At 33.2% G+C, this 14,069-nt stretch overlaps 1 protein-coding gene across 3 annotated transcripts in view; it reads left to right on the top strand.

Moving 5' to 3' along the window:
* The window catches only part of TLL1 (tolloid like 1), a 236,128-nt gene that overhangs the window by 117,747 nt on the left and 104,312 nt on the right, over positions 1 to 14,069 (top strand). For all 3 annotated transcript variants that reach the window (XM_007176711.2, XM_057546214.1, XM_057546215.1), the window contains exons 6-7: positions 2,889 to 3,067; positions 7,756 to 7,861. In XM_007176711.2, the coding sequence (XP_007176773.1) occupies positions 2,889 to 3,067; positions 7,756 to 7,861 (285 nt within the window). The remainder of the gene's footprint in view (positions 1 to 2,888; positions 3,068 to 7,755; positions 7,862 to 14,069) is intronic.

Genomic DNA, 14,069 nt, shown 5'->3' with positions numbered 1-14,069 from the left:
GAGTGGAGTGACAGGGATGATAATAAGAGATGAGATCTATATGGTAAGATATTTGTGTGTGAAGATTGTGTAAGATCTTATAGTTTTTTTATAAGTACTTTGATTTTCCTCTGAGCAAAATAGCCTGTATCAGTCAGCTAAGGCAATTTATGACGTGGTAACAAACAACTCCCAAATCCCAGGAGCAAGAGCAACAAACACTTACTCCTTACTTTTACTGTATATCTGCCACTGGTTAGCTGTAGCTCACTCCAGAGTCATCACTATGGTGTCCAGTCTGATGGAGAAGCCTCTTTTTGGAACCTTGCACTTGTAGCAGAAAGAATAGAAACAATATGGTCAACCATATTTGCTCTTAAAGATTTTCTCCAGAAATGACACATTTTTTGCTCACATGACATTGTCCAGAGCAAGTCACATGACTAAACCCAGCATCAGTAGGGTAGGGATGTATAATTATCTCCCAGAGAGGGGTAATGAATACTTTTGAATATTGACACAATTTACGACATAGTCATTGGAGAATATTGAGTAAAGAAGTGGAGTAATCTGAGTTTACATTTAAAACATATCTTTATGCTGAGAAAAGACTGCTGTGAGGAGGGCATAAAGCTTACAGGCAACTCTCTTTGTGCGTATAGGCTTTGCTCCACCAATCCGAGGCCAAAGTAGGAAATAGTGGGTTTTGGATTACCTTCTTGCTCTCTGTGGCTTAGTGAGGCTTCTCTAAAATTAGTAAAAGATTTTCTTGAGAGGACAGGTAGGGCTTATAATGGCCAAGCTTTAAAAGCAGCACTCAAATTTGAAACAGAAAATCAAAAGCCATGTACAAGAAAATGGCATCAAACCTGGATGGAATTAGAAAGAAACTCAGACATGTTAAAACCATGTTTTTATAAACTGTTCATATTAAAAATAAACTGTGCATATTAACCTGTCATTCCATACATAATTGTATGTGCATATATTTAGCTATTTAGTCATTTGAGCATCTAAAATTCTTCCGTTCCTGGACCTGTAGTATGTCAGAGATCAAACCACCACATTTTTCTTCACAGGACCATTGTAAAAGCCAGTGTGAAACGTATTTTTGCTTTCCATTATGAAACCCCATCTTATTTATTGGAAATTGTTATAGGTAAAATTATGCTAATAAAAGGTGTTTTCGATTAAAAGAATCAACCACATTCCTTGACTATCTCCTGGATTTTGATTTGCAAAGTAGTTTTTCCTCTGAATATAACCAGCTAGAATGATTCAGTGTGGGTAATTTAGTTGCTGTATAATCCTCAGATATTTCACTTTCATCACTATTGCTTTATGGTAGCAAATATTTCAGTTTAAATCTCTCCAAAATTTGCAAATTTTGAGTTTTGCTACACCTAATACTTTACTATTTCAGTATGTAATAAATAACTACATATGTATAAATTTAAAAGTCTTGGTAAAAAAAAATCTACCTGAGAGCAAAAATACAATTCCCTGATTTTTTTCCCTACCAGTTACTTCACTTTTCTTTCTTTTATTGATTTATTAAGCTTAATTAACTGTTATAAATAAATTATAAATTCATATATATATTCATAAATAATAAGTTGAATTACTTCTTCTAGCTGGCATTTAAAGCCTACAGAAATAATTGGAATGACAAATGTGCTTACTCTGAAAAGTGAAATTAGTGAAATGCATTTTAAAAATTTGGGCAATTAATTTTGGGCAATTTCTTCTTTTAACTTAATAAATTAGAAAAGGTGTTCAGTGTCCAGCACATTATGATTCCCATCTATTCAAGACCAGTTATTTACTGCCCTCTATTGCTGTCTAGAGGGGTGGCCCTTAGATAAGCTATATTAATGTAAACCCTAAATTTTGAAGTTTTAAGTGTAATTTTATTTATAACTATGATTGTAGTTACCATATTATTATACCATTTAAAGCTTATTTTAAAGTGTGTTCCTATGTGTCCACTCTTGCATGTGTGTGCACACTCTCTCATGCACACTGACACACATGCACACACACACAATATGAATAAATGGAATATCTATATTTTGGGTAGAAAAGCATCACTATTTGAATATGTATAAATATCAATAAATTGAAGAAAATTTGCAGGAAGATGCTCTGCATGGTTCGCATTCTGAAAGTCCAAGAGATTCTTTCAGAAGGTGAAATGGACTATCACACTAAACATTTGCCTGACCATTTGACACAGTCTCATAATTCTACCAGTTGTTGATTTTCCTTCACCAGTCAACCATTAACCCTAGATAATTCACCTTTTGAAACTAATTTTCCTCGATTGACTTCTCTTAAAAGTTCTCTTCTTTAAAAAAATTCTCCCATGAAAAGGAAAAGTAATTCCTTTTTTAATTAACCAACATTTCTCATAAAGTTAATTGTTTGTCTCAAAGAGGAAAAATAAACTTTGTTTTTATTTTTAATACTGAAATAATGGATTATTGTTAGATAACCATATTGACAAAGTAGTTACCTAAATGGGTCTGGAGGATAAAAAATTGTATTAGAAATACATGTGAGTTGATGTCTTAAGTTTAACTATATGTATAATAGCCATTAATCATCATCATAAGTATTTTATTTTCTGATTTATCTTCTGAATACTCCTAAAAATTATTTAAGGCACATCTTCTAATATATGAATTAGTACAAAGGCACTTCAATAGATTATTTGGGGACTCGTACATAAATCTACCAGGATTACTAGAAATTTTTATTAATGAAATATTTATTAATGAAAAATTGTTCTGCCTCTGAATGTGTTGGACTTTACAGTTCATGACAAATTTTTACAAAAGTTTCACCCTACTGTAATTCACTCAGCGTCTCCCTGTCCACCACCATCTGCACTTTCTACTTTATTCCAGATGCTGCTCCTATGTAGGTCGGCGTGGAAATGGACCTCAGGCGATCTCTATTGGCAAGAACTGTGATAAATTTGGAATTGTTGTTCATGAATTGGGCCATGTGATAGGTTTTTGGCATGAACACACACGACCAGATCGAGATAATCATGTAACTATCATAAGAGAAAACATCCAGCCAGGTGAGAGGCTTCAGAATGTGTTGGGTTTAAGGTTGACTAAATATCTTTTAAATGTATTATACTATTTATCATTTAACTTCTTAAAAACTGTGAACTGATTTTGTTGATATTGTAGATCAACATTTTGTTTGATTTAAAAATAGCTGCTATGGTGTTAATTTTTTCCTGCAGATCAAATGATCTTATGCATTTTTTAGGCTTGCTTTTTTTCTTAAGATTTAGCTATTTTATATCCAAACTTCGGTGCTTTCCAAGAATGGGTGTAGGCTATTAAAACATAACTTAATATTAATAAATTTTTAAAAAGTATTTTCTATACTTAATTCTATAATTTATGTTGTTGGCATTTAAAAAGGGTCCAGGGTTTGCCACAAAATGTGCTGCTACCATACAAATCTATATTATACCAGGGACAAGTTCTGGAGAAAATTCCAGGGAAGTGAGTCATTTCCAGGATAGTCCAAATATTTTCTTGAGATTTCCCTTTAACTATACTAAAGACAAATTCTTAAGAATGTTTTCAATAGTTTCAGTAGTTCAATAGTTAATATATAATTAAAATTTAATTTTCTCTGACAGTTGATGTGTGATAATCACCTCATTTAGTTTTTCATTTGTTTTACCTTTCATAATTCATAAAGATAAGTACATCTCAATTGCCAGAAGAAAAATCCTGTTGTTTAGAATTGTCTTAGAAAGTTGTGTGTATTTCTAGCAGAAGCAAAGTAGAAATGTGTCCTTATTTCCTTATCATGGCCAGTTTTAAGTTACAAACATTTAATTCCTTAGAATTTCCTGTGATTAACAGCGTTGCTCTATTTATTTGTTCATAGCATATTTGCTGCCAGTTATTTATTGAGGCACTATTAGATGTTAGAGATACTTCATGAAAATTACAGAGCTTAGTGTATGTATATCCATGTATACAAACGACTGCAAGCGAGTGAGAATAGTGTTATATTGAGAACACAGCCCAGTCCAAGCAAGGTGTGACAAAATGTGCCTTGCGAGTCAAGGGAGACGCCACAAAGGAACTGAAATTTAGAAGTAAAGGGGTTCTAAGTGCCCAGAAGAGTGATGGAATTTCTAACTGGAAAAAAAAAAGCATCATGATCAAAGCTACAATTACAGATAATTAAATCATTTTTATTTGCCCAAATGGCTGCATGGTAAGTTACAAGTGAGAGATTAGTTGGTAATTACCAAGGGAGATTAGATCATAGGGATTTTCTATCTGAAGCTAAGAAATTTAGATTTTATCCTCTAGCTACTGGAGAATAATCAAAGGATTGAAAGCAGAGCAAGTTCAGATTTAAAAAAAGAATTCTTTCAGCTGTAGGGATTATTAACTGAGAATGGGGATATGGGGGTGGGGAGGATGAACGTGACATCAGGGAAACCTATTAGAAACTTAAATAAATCGTTTATAAGAGGTGACTAAGTCCTCAGTTAGGGTGGTGTAGGCCAAGAAGAAGGAGAGGAATAATCTTTCAAAAATATTTTAAGAGGAACATCATGTGAAAGCAAATCTTCAAGATTTTATTTTTAGGCAACAGGATGAATGGTGGCACCATCAAATGAAGTAAGAAATGTGGATAAAGCAACATATTTTTAAGAGGAAGAAAGACAAATAATTTCATTTAGCATATCCTTGAGTTTGAGAAGCCTTTAGATGGTCCAAGTGGAGATATTTAGTAGACAAAGGAAAGGTGAGTCTAGACTTTAAGATATCTAGAGATAGAAATTTGTTAGTGGATTTGACTGTCTAGGAAAATGTTGGAGGAAGAAGAAAATAAGATTGTGGGTAGAATATGGGGAACACCAATATTTAAGCAACATTTTGTAGAATATCTCTCAAAAGATTAAGAAAGTTTGGTCTAAGAAGTAGGAGAAAAATCAATGAATGTGATGTTACAGGGAAGAGATCACTTCAAGAATAAAGAAGTAATCTGTAGTGTTGAAAGAGAAGTAAATAACATCTATACTCCCAATATAGAAGACTCTAATGCCTGACCAGCTATCAAGGTTCATCTTATACTTTATATCATTGGGAGACAAAGAGAAAATAATATTTCTGAAAATTACTCCAACTACCAATTAAATGAAAAGTTTTCAATCAACCACAGTTACTAAATTTCCTCTATTATGTGGACAAAATAACTTATAAAGGAAGTAACTTCCAAGAATGATTCTTGCTCTTAAAAATAGGACTCTGGTTCAACATAAATTTATGTAGCTAAAACAAGCAGAAATGTATAAATAGTATGTAAATGTATAATACTTAACACAGTGCTAAACCATTTATGGCTTTTCATATTTTTGAGTCAATATGACTCATAATGTTGACTCATATTTTGAGTCAACATTCAATCTAATAGAATACAACAATTTATTGCATGAGATGTCCTCAGTATTTGGAACTCCATGCACATTTTGTCATACCTTGCTTGGATTCAACGATATTCTCAACATATGATTATTTTCACTTTTCTCACTCACTTGCAATCATTTGTATGTATGGACAGTTGACCCTCCATATTCATAGGGTTTTGCATCCGTGGATTCAACCAACCTTTGAACTGAAATTTCTTATTCATTGTACTAAACCATTTTATATAAGGGACTTAAACATCCACAGATTTTGGTATCCAAGGGCTTCCTGGAACCAGTCCCCTGCAGATACTGAAGGCCGACTGTACTATAGCAAGGTAATTCTAGTATGAAAAATTCATGTTGGAGAATAATATTGAGCAAATTTGTGACTTACTTTGGCTCACAAATTTTAGATCAAGTGTTATTCTAGGGCAACGTCTAATAAGTGTGGACTTTAGCTGCATTTATATGCAAAATTAGTGACTATGATAGGAGCCAATTTGGTACAAAGATTGGATTACTTTAATCCACTTTAGAACATGCCTTCAAGAAGGAGGTTGTCATTTTTAAAAAAATTGTTTAGGGTGAGTTCCACTGGTGCTCTGTATCTCTGATCCTCTTCTCTTCTGTTATGAAATGTCTGATTTTCTTTATTTAGACCAAGTATGGCTGTGTTCTTTTTAACTAGCACAAAACACTTTCACATACATGGTAACTGCTCAGTTATATACATCAAAATGTATTACTGAAGTTGCTTCGTGTTCCACTTTCAGAAATTTTTATGAAACAGTTTGCTTTAATTAGAGAGTATACTCACATATTGTGCTTGAAATTTGAAATCTCCAGTGGGTTATAGATTAATATTAAAAAATCAGCTCCACAACTTTACAAAAGTCTCACCTTAGAATTGGTTGTACTAAAATATACTTACCATGTTTCATGAAGAACAGAGTTTTTAACAGTTACTTCTATCAAAGGTTGAAGATAATGCAGGGTATTTCCCGAGAATAGTTGTAATACAGACAGACAAACCAGAGATTTGTGGAACATGTATTTCACTATATGGTGTAGTTAGTTCATTGAAAACTATTTATTGTGTGAATTCATTGTAAGGTGGACTGAAACACTTTACTCTGGGACTTGGGTTCTGTAACTTCAGGCTGATTGTTTTATCTTTAATGCTCAAGTGAGTATATCAGACTTCCTTATCACATGTAGGAAAGATATTATACTCTGTGGCATCACTCAGTTTTTTTATTGCCTTTTGGGAAATTTTTAATGTAATATTTTTATATTCAGTAGTAATACGGCAGTTGGAATAAAATTAAAATAGTTACATAAGTGTTGTACAATAATAGTTCTTTTTTGAACCCCAGCCTTGAATTTGGAAACCTAATAACTCAACTTTACACTTTGATGTTTCAAAATGAGCTATAAAAGCAACCATCTTTGGCTGCTGAAATTGTGAAAAATGAATCACTGAAACCTAAACTCTATCTGAGGAAATACTCTGCCTCTGGAACCATTGATGTAGATCTACACATTTAACACTATGTTATTTTCAAATTTCAAGAAATAATATTACAATACAGATACAAACAGGCAGTTGAGAAATCTATTAACATGAAGATGTCCAGAAGTTAAAATAGCAGTCGTGAAAAGTAAAAAATGAAAAAGTAAGTTCTGAAGCATATTCTCTTGACCAAAAAAGCCCTCCAAGTAGAGTCTCCTTTTCATCAAAGAGAATCTTGTTTCAGTTGCTGTGGTTTTATCTTTAGTGACAAAGTCACATAGCAAACGCCTGCAATGTTCTGTGTACATACAAATATAGTTTTTATATTTTTCCCAGTGTTTCATAGACTCTAACACAAATAGGAAGTTTGTTTGGGGGGGTCTTGGCAAATATAGTCATAAGAGAAAGGTGGGAAACTTATTAAGTAAAAATGTAACTTTTTATAATCACAATATTGTTAAAAAAAAAAAAAAACAGTAGTTTTAAAGGAACAAATATTTAGAGAAGGTGAAAGAGTATACAAAGAAAACAAATCCAAAGCATGCTTTTGGTAATCTACCTTTTTGCCAAAATTAACTTATTAATGAAATTCAATATTACTCTTTCAGGATGGTATTCAAGTGCAAGCAGTGGCACTGGATGTACCCTTTTGCAAGTACCTGGGTGTTAGTGTGTAAATACAACGTCATGAAAATCAGCGATCAGCATTTGGTAGAGAGCAGATAGAGGCAGGAAGGGCTCTTCTGTTCTCTTTTCTGTCTGTTAAGAGGCTTCTGAAGTGTTTTCTGTGCCTAATTCTTAGGTCAAGAGTACAATTTTCTGAAGATGGAGCCTGGAGAAGTGAACTCGCTTGGAGAAAGATATGATTTTGACAGTATCATGCACTATGCCAGGAACACCTTCTCAAGGTTGGAGTCTCAGGTTATACCTTTTGACTTTTAATTCCTTTCCTCTGTGTGGCTCCTCACAAAACTAGGTTTAACATTAGAACTAGAACCACTTTCAAATATTGCTGTCATAAAGTACAAAATATACTTGATTGGTGTTTATAGCCAACAACAGGCATTTGAGATTTTAAAAACACATTTTCACATTTCCTATCAAATAAACAGATTCAAAGTAAAAATTAAAATTGTTTGATTATTTAAATTATTTAATATTCTTAAATCTTAAAAAAGTTCAATTAAAATGATTACCAAACCAATCAGCATGTTAAATTGGCAAAGCACTATTAATGTAAATTAGGCATTTCAAGTCAAATAGCAAGCTCAGTTGTTGAGTTGGAATGTTATACTCTCCATGTGACTTGTGCTTTTATTGTGTATTTTCTGTTGCTCAAGTACTAATTTCACTTGAAAAATGTTATAGTAAAATAATTCTCAGAGAACATTTTAGGAAGATATTTTACTTCATATACTTTCCAGTTATTAACCTTAAAATTATTTCATTAGTGACTGAATGCTAATTTTTAAGAGTGTAATAAATTTGGGTTTTGATCTATTTCACTCTAAACAAGATGTCATCAAGGCAATGGTTTCCAGGTAAGGAATCTGAAACTGTTAAAACCATTGAAGTCATATCTTTTTCCCATTTTATACCCATTTTGCACTCATGTCCATTCCACTCATTCTTTTCTGATCACCATGCCCATTTCACAATTCATTAATGTCTATGTTTAAAGGCAGGGTCAGGAAGAAGACAGTAAATTCAAGTTAATTCCCTGTTTTAAAAAAAAATTTGTGGTAATAAGTAGAGAAGGGTGTAAACAAACTCTTAATACTTGGATAAATATTTAAATGATGATTTTTATGACCAAATTTTATTATTAACATAATTGAGTGTTAACTGTATTTTAAAAATCATTTTATTCTGAAGTATATATTTGTTCAAATATAATAACTACCCAAATACTTGTTTTTTGAATTGAATTGAAGTTTTAGTAGAAATACATCCATAAATTTGGCCTGAAATTAATCTTAAAGAATTATAAAGCTTATAAAGCTTATAAAGCTTTGTTTTCATGCTTGGAATTGAGTTTTCTTTAGAAACATGTGAAAAATGAGGATTTGGGTACCAGTTTAGCCAAAGTGTTTCTCTTATACTGTTGAGTTATATTAGTTAGAAATAAACTGAGTTTAGGTTCTTTGGAATAGAGCTGGAGAATGGAAAACGTAATTTATTCTTTCTATCCCTGGTAGACAATGAACCTAAACCAAAGTTTGAAACATACATTTTCCCTTATTCTGTACTCCTTTTATGTCTTTAAATTGTTGCTTTTCCATAAACCACGAGGTTCTTGCAATTTATCACCCCCTACACCTAACTTTGGAGTTGCACGACAACTAGCCTTGAACTATTATTTTCTCTTATTGTTTCAAAATTTACCTATTCCATTTTCCCAAATAAACTTATATTCCAATAGTGAAAGTAACTGTATCTACCTGTTAGAAGAATTGATTCAATACACATTATTTTTTTGTTCTGAATTTCATGAGAGGAAATATTTCACACAGCTCTCAGCCACCACCTCCAAAGTATTTGCATTTTTTTTATTATTATTGTGGTAAAGAAACCTCAATATCAAATTTACTGTATTATCTAATTTTAAGTGTACAATTTAGTAGTATTAAGTACATTCACATTGTTGTGAAACAGATGTCCAGAAACTTTTCATCTTGAAAAACTGAAACCATATACCCATTAAACAACAACTCTCCTCTCTCCCCACCCCACCCCCACCCCACCGCCAACCTCTGGACCACCTTTCCACTTTCTGTGTCTATGAATTTGGCTACTTTAGATACCAAGTAGAATCACACAGTATTTGCCTTTTTGTGACTGGTTTATTTCACCTAGCATAAAATCCTTTAGGTTCATCTATGTTGTAGCATATAACAGAATTTCCTTCCTTTTTAAGGCTGAATAATATTCCATTGGATGTATATACCACATTTTGTTTATTCATTCATTTGTTGATGGACATCTGAGTTGCTTTCACCTCTTGGCTACTGTGAATAGTGCTGCCATGAACATGGGTATGCAAATATCTCTTCCAGATCCTGTTTTCCATTCTTTTGGATATATACACAGAAGTGGGATTGCTGAACTGTATAGTAGTTCTATGTTTAATTTTTTGAAGAACCTCCATAATTTTTTTCTTAGATGCTGCACTATTTCACAATCCCATCAACAGTGCACAAGTGTTCCAATTTCTCCATATCCTCACCAACATGTGTTCTTTTCTGTTTTGTTTTTTAATTTTTTGGTAGTAGCCATCCTAATGGGTATGATGTGATGTCTCATTATGGTTTTGATTTGCATTTCTCTGATAATTAGTGATGTTGAGCATATCTTTATATGCTTGGCCATCAACATCACCAATTACTAGAAAAATGCAAATCAAAACTACAATGAGGTATCACCTCACACCAGTCAGAATGGCCAGCATCAAAAAATCTACAAACAGGGCTTCCCTGGTGGTGCAGTGGTTAAGGATCCACCTGCCAATGCAGGAGACGTGGGTTCGAGCCCTGGTCCGGGAAGATCCCACATGCCGTGGAGCAACTAAGCCCGTGCACCACAACTACTGAGCCTGTGCTCTAGGGCCCGTGAGCCACAACTACTGAGCCCGTGTGCCACAACTACTGAAGCCCACATGCCTAGAGCCCATGCTCCCAACAAGAGAAGCCACCACAATGAGAAGCCTGTGCACCACAAAGAAGAGTAGCCCCCACTCGCAGCAACCAGAGAAAAGCCCACATGCAGCAACAAAGACCCAAAACAGCCAAACATAAAATAAATAAAATAAAATAAATAAATTTATTTTTTAAAAATCTACAAACAATAAATGCTGGAGAGCATGTGGAGAAATGGGAGCCCTCTTGCACTGTTGCTGGGAATGTAAATTGATACAACTACTATGGAGAACAGTATGAGGTTCCTCAAAAAACTAAAAGTAGAACTACCATATGACCCAGCAATGCCACTACTGGGCATATACTCGGAGAAAACCATAATTCAAAAAGGCACATGCACCCCAATGTTCATTGCAGCACTATTTACAATAACCAGGACATGGAAGTAACCTAAATGTCTATCAACAGAGGAATGGATAAAGAAGATGTGATATATATATACAATGGAATATTACTCAGCCATAAAAAGGAAAGAAATTGGGTCATATGTAGAGATGTTGATGGACCTAGAGACTGTCATACAGAGTGAAGTAAGTCAGAAAGAGAAAAACAAATATTGTATATTAACGCATATATGTGTAATCTTAAAAAAATGGTGTAGATGATCTTATTTGTGAAGCAGAAATAGATACACAGACGTAGAGAACAAACATATGGATACCAAGGGAGAAGGAGGAGGGTGTGATGAATTGGGAGATGAGGCTTGACATATATACACTATTGATACTATGTATAAAGTAGGTAACAAATGAGAACCTACTGTATAGCACAGGGAACTCTACTCAGTGCTCTGCGTGACCTAAATGGGAAGGAAATCCAAAAAAGAGGAGATGTATGTATATGTATAGCTGATTCACTTTACTGTACAGTAGAAACTAGCACAACATTGTAAAGCAACTATACTCCAATAAATATTAGGAAAAAAAAAAGAAAAAAAATCTCCATTCAAATCTTCTGAGTATTTTTAAATCAGATTACTCCATTTTTCTATTGTTGAGCTGTAGAATTTCTTTGTATATTCTGGTCTCTTATCAGATATATATATGTCTTGCAAATATTTTCTCTCCTTTTCACTTGATTGTTTCCTTTGCTGTGCACAAGCTTTTTAATTAAAAATCTAGACCCACTTACCTGTTTTTTCTTTTGTTGCGTATGCTTTTGGTGTCATATCCAAGAAATCATTGCCATATTCAATGTCATGAAGCTTTTCCCCTATGTTTTCTTCTAAGAGTTTTATAATTTGGGGTCTTATATTCAGGTCTTTAATCTCTTTTGAGTTATTTTTATATATGGCTTTGATAAGGGTCTAACTTTGTTCTTTTGCACATGGATATCCAGTTTTCCCAACATCATTTGTTGTAAAGATTATCTTTTCCCCATTGAGTTAATACCTTTAACACTATTGTTAAAGGTCATTATATATACTAGGGTGTATTTTATTCCTGTTCAATTCCATTGTTCTATAGGTCTGTCTTTATGCCAATATCACACTGTTTTAGTTACTTAAGCTTTGTAATATGTTTTGAAATCTGAAACTGTGAGTCCTCCACCTTTGTTCTTTTTTTTCAAAACATGTTTGGCTATTCAAGGTTCTAAGAGATTACATATGAATTTTAGAACTGTTATTTTTTCTATTATTTCCACAATAAATGCCATTTTGGTTTTGATAGGGATTATGTTGATTGTTTTGAGTGATGTGAACATCTTAACAAATAAAGTCATCCAATCCATAAATATAGAATGTTTTTCCATTTGTTTGTGTCTTCTTTAATTTCTTTCAGTGATGTTTTGTAATTTTCAGTGTATAAGTCTTTTGCTTCCTTGGTTAAGTTTATTCCCAAGTATTTTATTCTTTTTGATGCTATTTTAAATGGAATTGTTTTCCTAATTTCCTTTAAAGATTTTTCACTGTTATTGTATAGAAATGCAACTGATTTTTGAGTGTTGATTTTGTATCCTGCCACTTTGCTGAATTCATTTATCAGTTCTGATAGTTTTTGGGTGGACTCACTAGGATTTTATACATATAAGATCGTGTTATCTGCAAACAGAGATCACTTTACTTCTTTCTTTTCAACATGTATACGTTTTGACTCTTTTTCTTGCCTAATTTCTCTGACTAGGACTTTCAATACTATGTTGAATAAAAATGGCGAGAGCAAACATCCTTGCTATCTTCCCGATCTTAAATGAAAAGTTTTCAGTTTTTCATTGAGCATGATGTTATCTGTAGGTTTTTCATATATGACCTTTTATGTTGAGATAGTTCCCTTCTATTACTAGTTTGTTGAGTGCTTTTATCATGAAAGTGTGTTGAATTTTGTCAAATGCTTTTTCTGCATCAATTAGATGAACATGTGGCTTTTGTCCCTCATTCTGTTAATGTAAGTATTTGAAGTTTTATAGTTTCTTCTATTCTGAACCCAGATAGTCTATAAAAGTTTTAGTTGTTTTCATCAATATTTCCCATGAGCAGATTTAGGTACTTACTGTGGGAAGAACAGGGCTGCATATAGGGGGCTTTATATGCATAGATAATTTGTAATGTACATGCTTGCAAATTGGAACTGCCCATTTCTAATAAGAGAATTGTAAAATTTTATGAAGTTTTATGAAAAGCACAGTTAATTCACTCTTCTAATGTAGGTAAAACAAATGAAGATTAGTAAGTGACCCCATCTATGGTCTGTCTGAAAGAATGTTCAGGAAGAGCCTACATTGCTTAATGGCCTGGTTGTGGAAGGAGAGAATTGTTAACTTTCTGACCACAAAGAAAGATCAAAAGAATGGGTAACTGACACCCATACAAATGGAAGGCAGATTACCACCATAGATTAAATGAGCCAAAATTCATCATTCTATCACCTGAGTTTGAATATATCTTCTCCAAGATGTCCTTGATCTTTTAAAATTGAATCTTTTTTTTTTGAAAACTGGAAAACACAAAATTTTTCGAAGACTATGGTGGTTTTTTTTTTTAGAAATAGGAATAGAAAATAGTGAATACTTCATTAGTACTGAAGTACTGCAGAAGTTGTAACACCACTAATTTGGACTTACCTACTTAATGTATCTGTTGATTTGTGCAGCAAAGTTGAAGAATAACTTTTCTCGGTGCTACCCTATAGTTCAACTTCCCCTTCAGTTGCACTGGCCTAGCTGGAGTTGTGTTTTATTAAGTGTGTGCAAGCTCTCACTTTTGATGATCATTATTTCCCCTTCCCTACCTTCATCTCAGGTAGTATACATATGGAATTTTGTAGAGACTTAGATTTGGTTTTAAAAGAGTTCCAGTATCTATTTGAGTTATCTGGGTTTTATCTAAAGATCACCACTCCTACCTAGAAGCTAGGGAGGTTAGTCATAAATTACTTATAGATCATGTCATACCTCTGTTTACCATCATCCACATATTAAGAGT

This window comes from Balaenoptera acutorostrata, chromosome 5 (genome assembly GCF_949987535.1).
Source record: "Balaenoptera acutorostrata chromosome 5, mBalAcu1.1, whole genome shotgun sequence".
Classification (NCBI taxonomy): Eukaryota; Metazoa; Chordata; class Mammalia; order Artiodactyla; family Balaenopteridae; genus Balaenoptera; species Balaenoptera acutorostrata.
The sequence above is the reverse complement of the archived record's forward strand: the minus strand, read 5'-3'. Positions and strand labels throughout refer to the sequence as shown.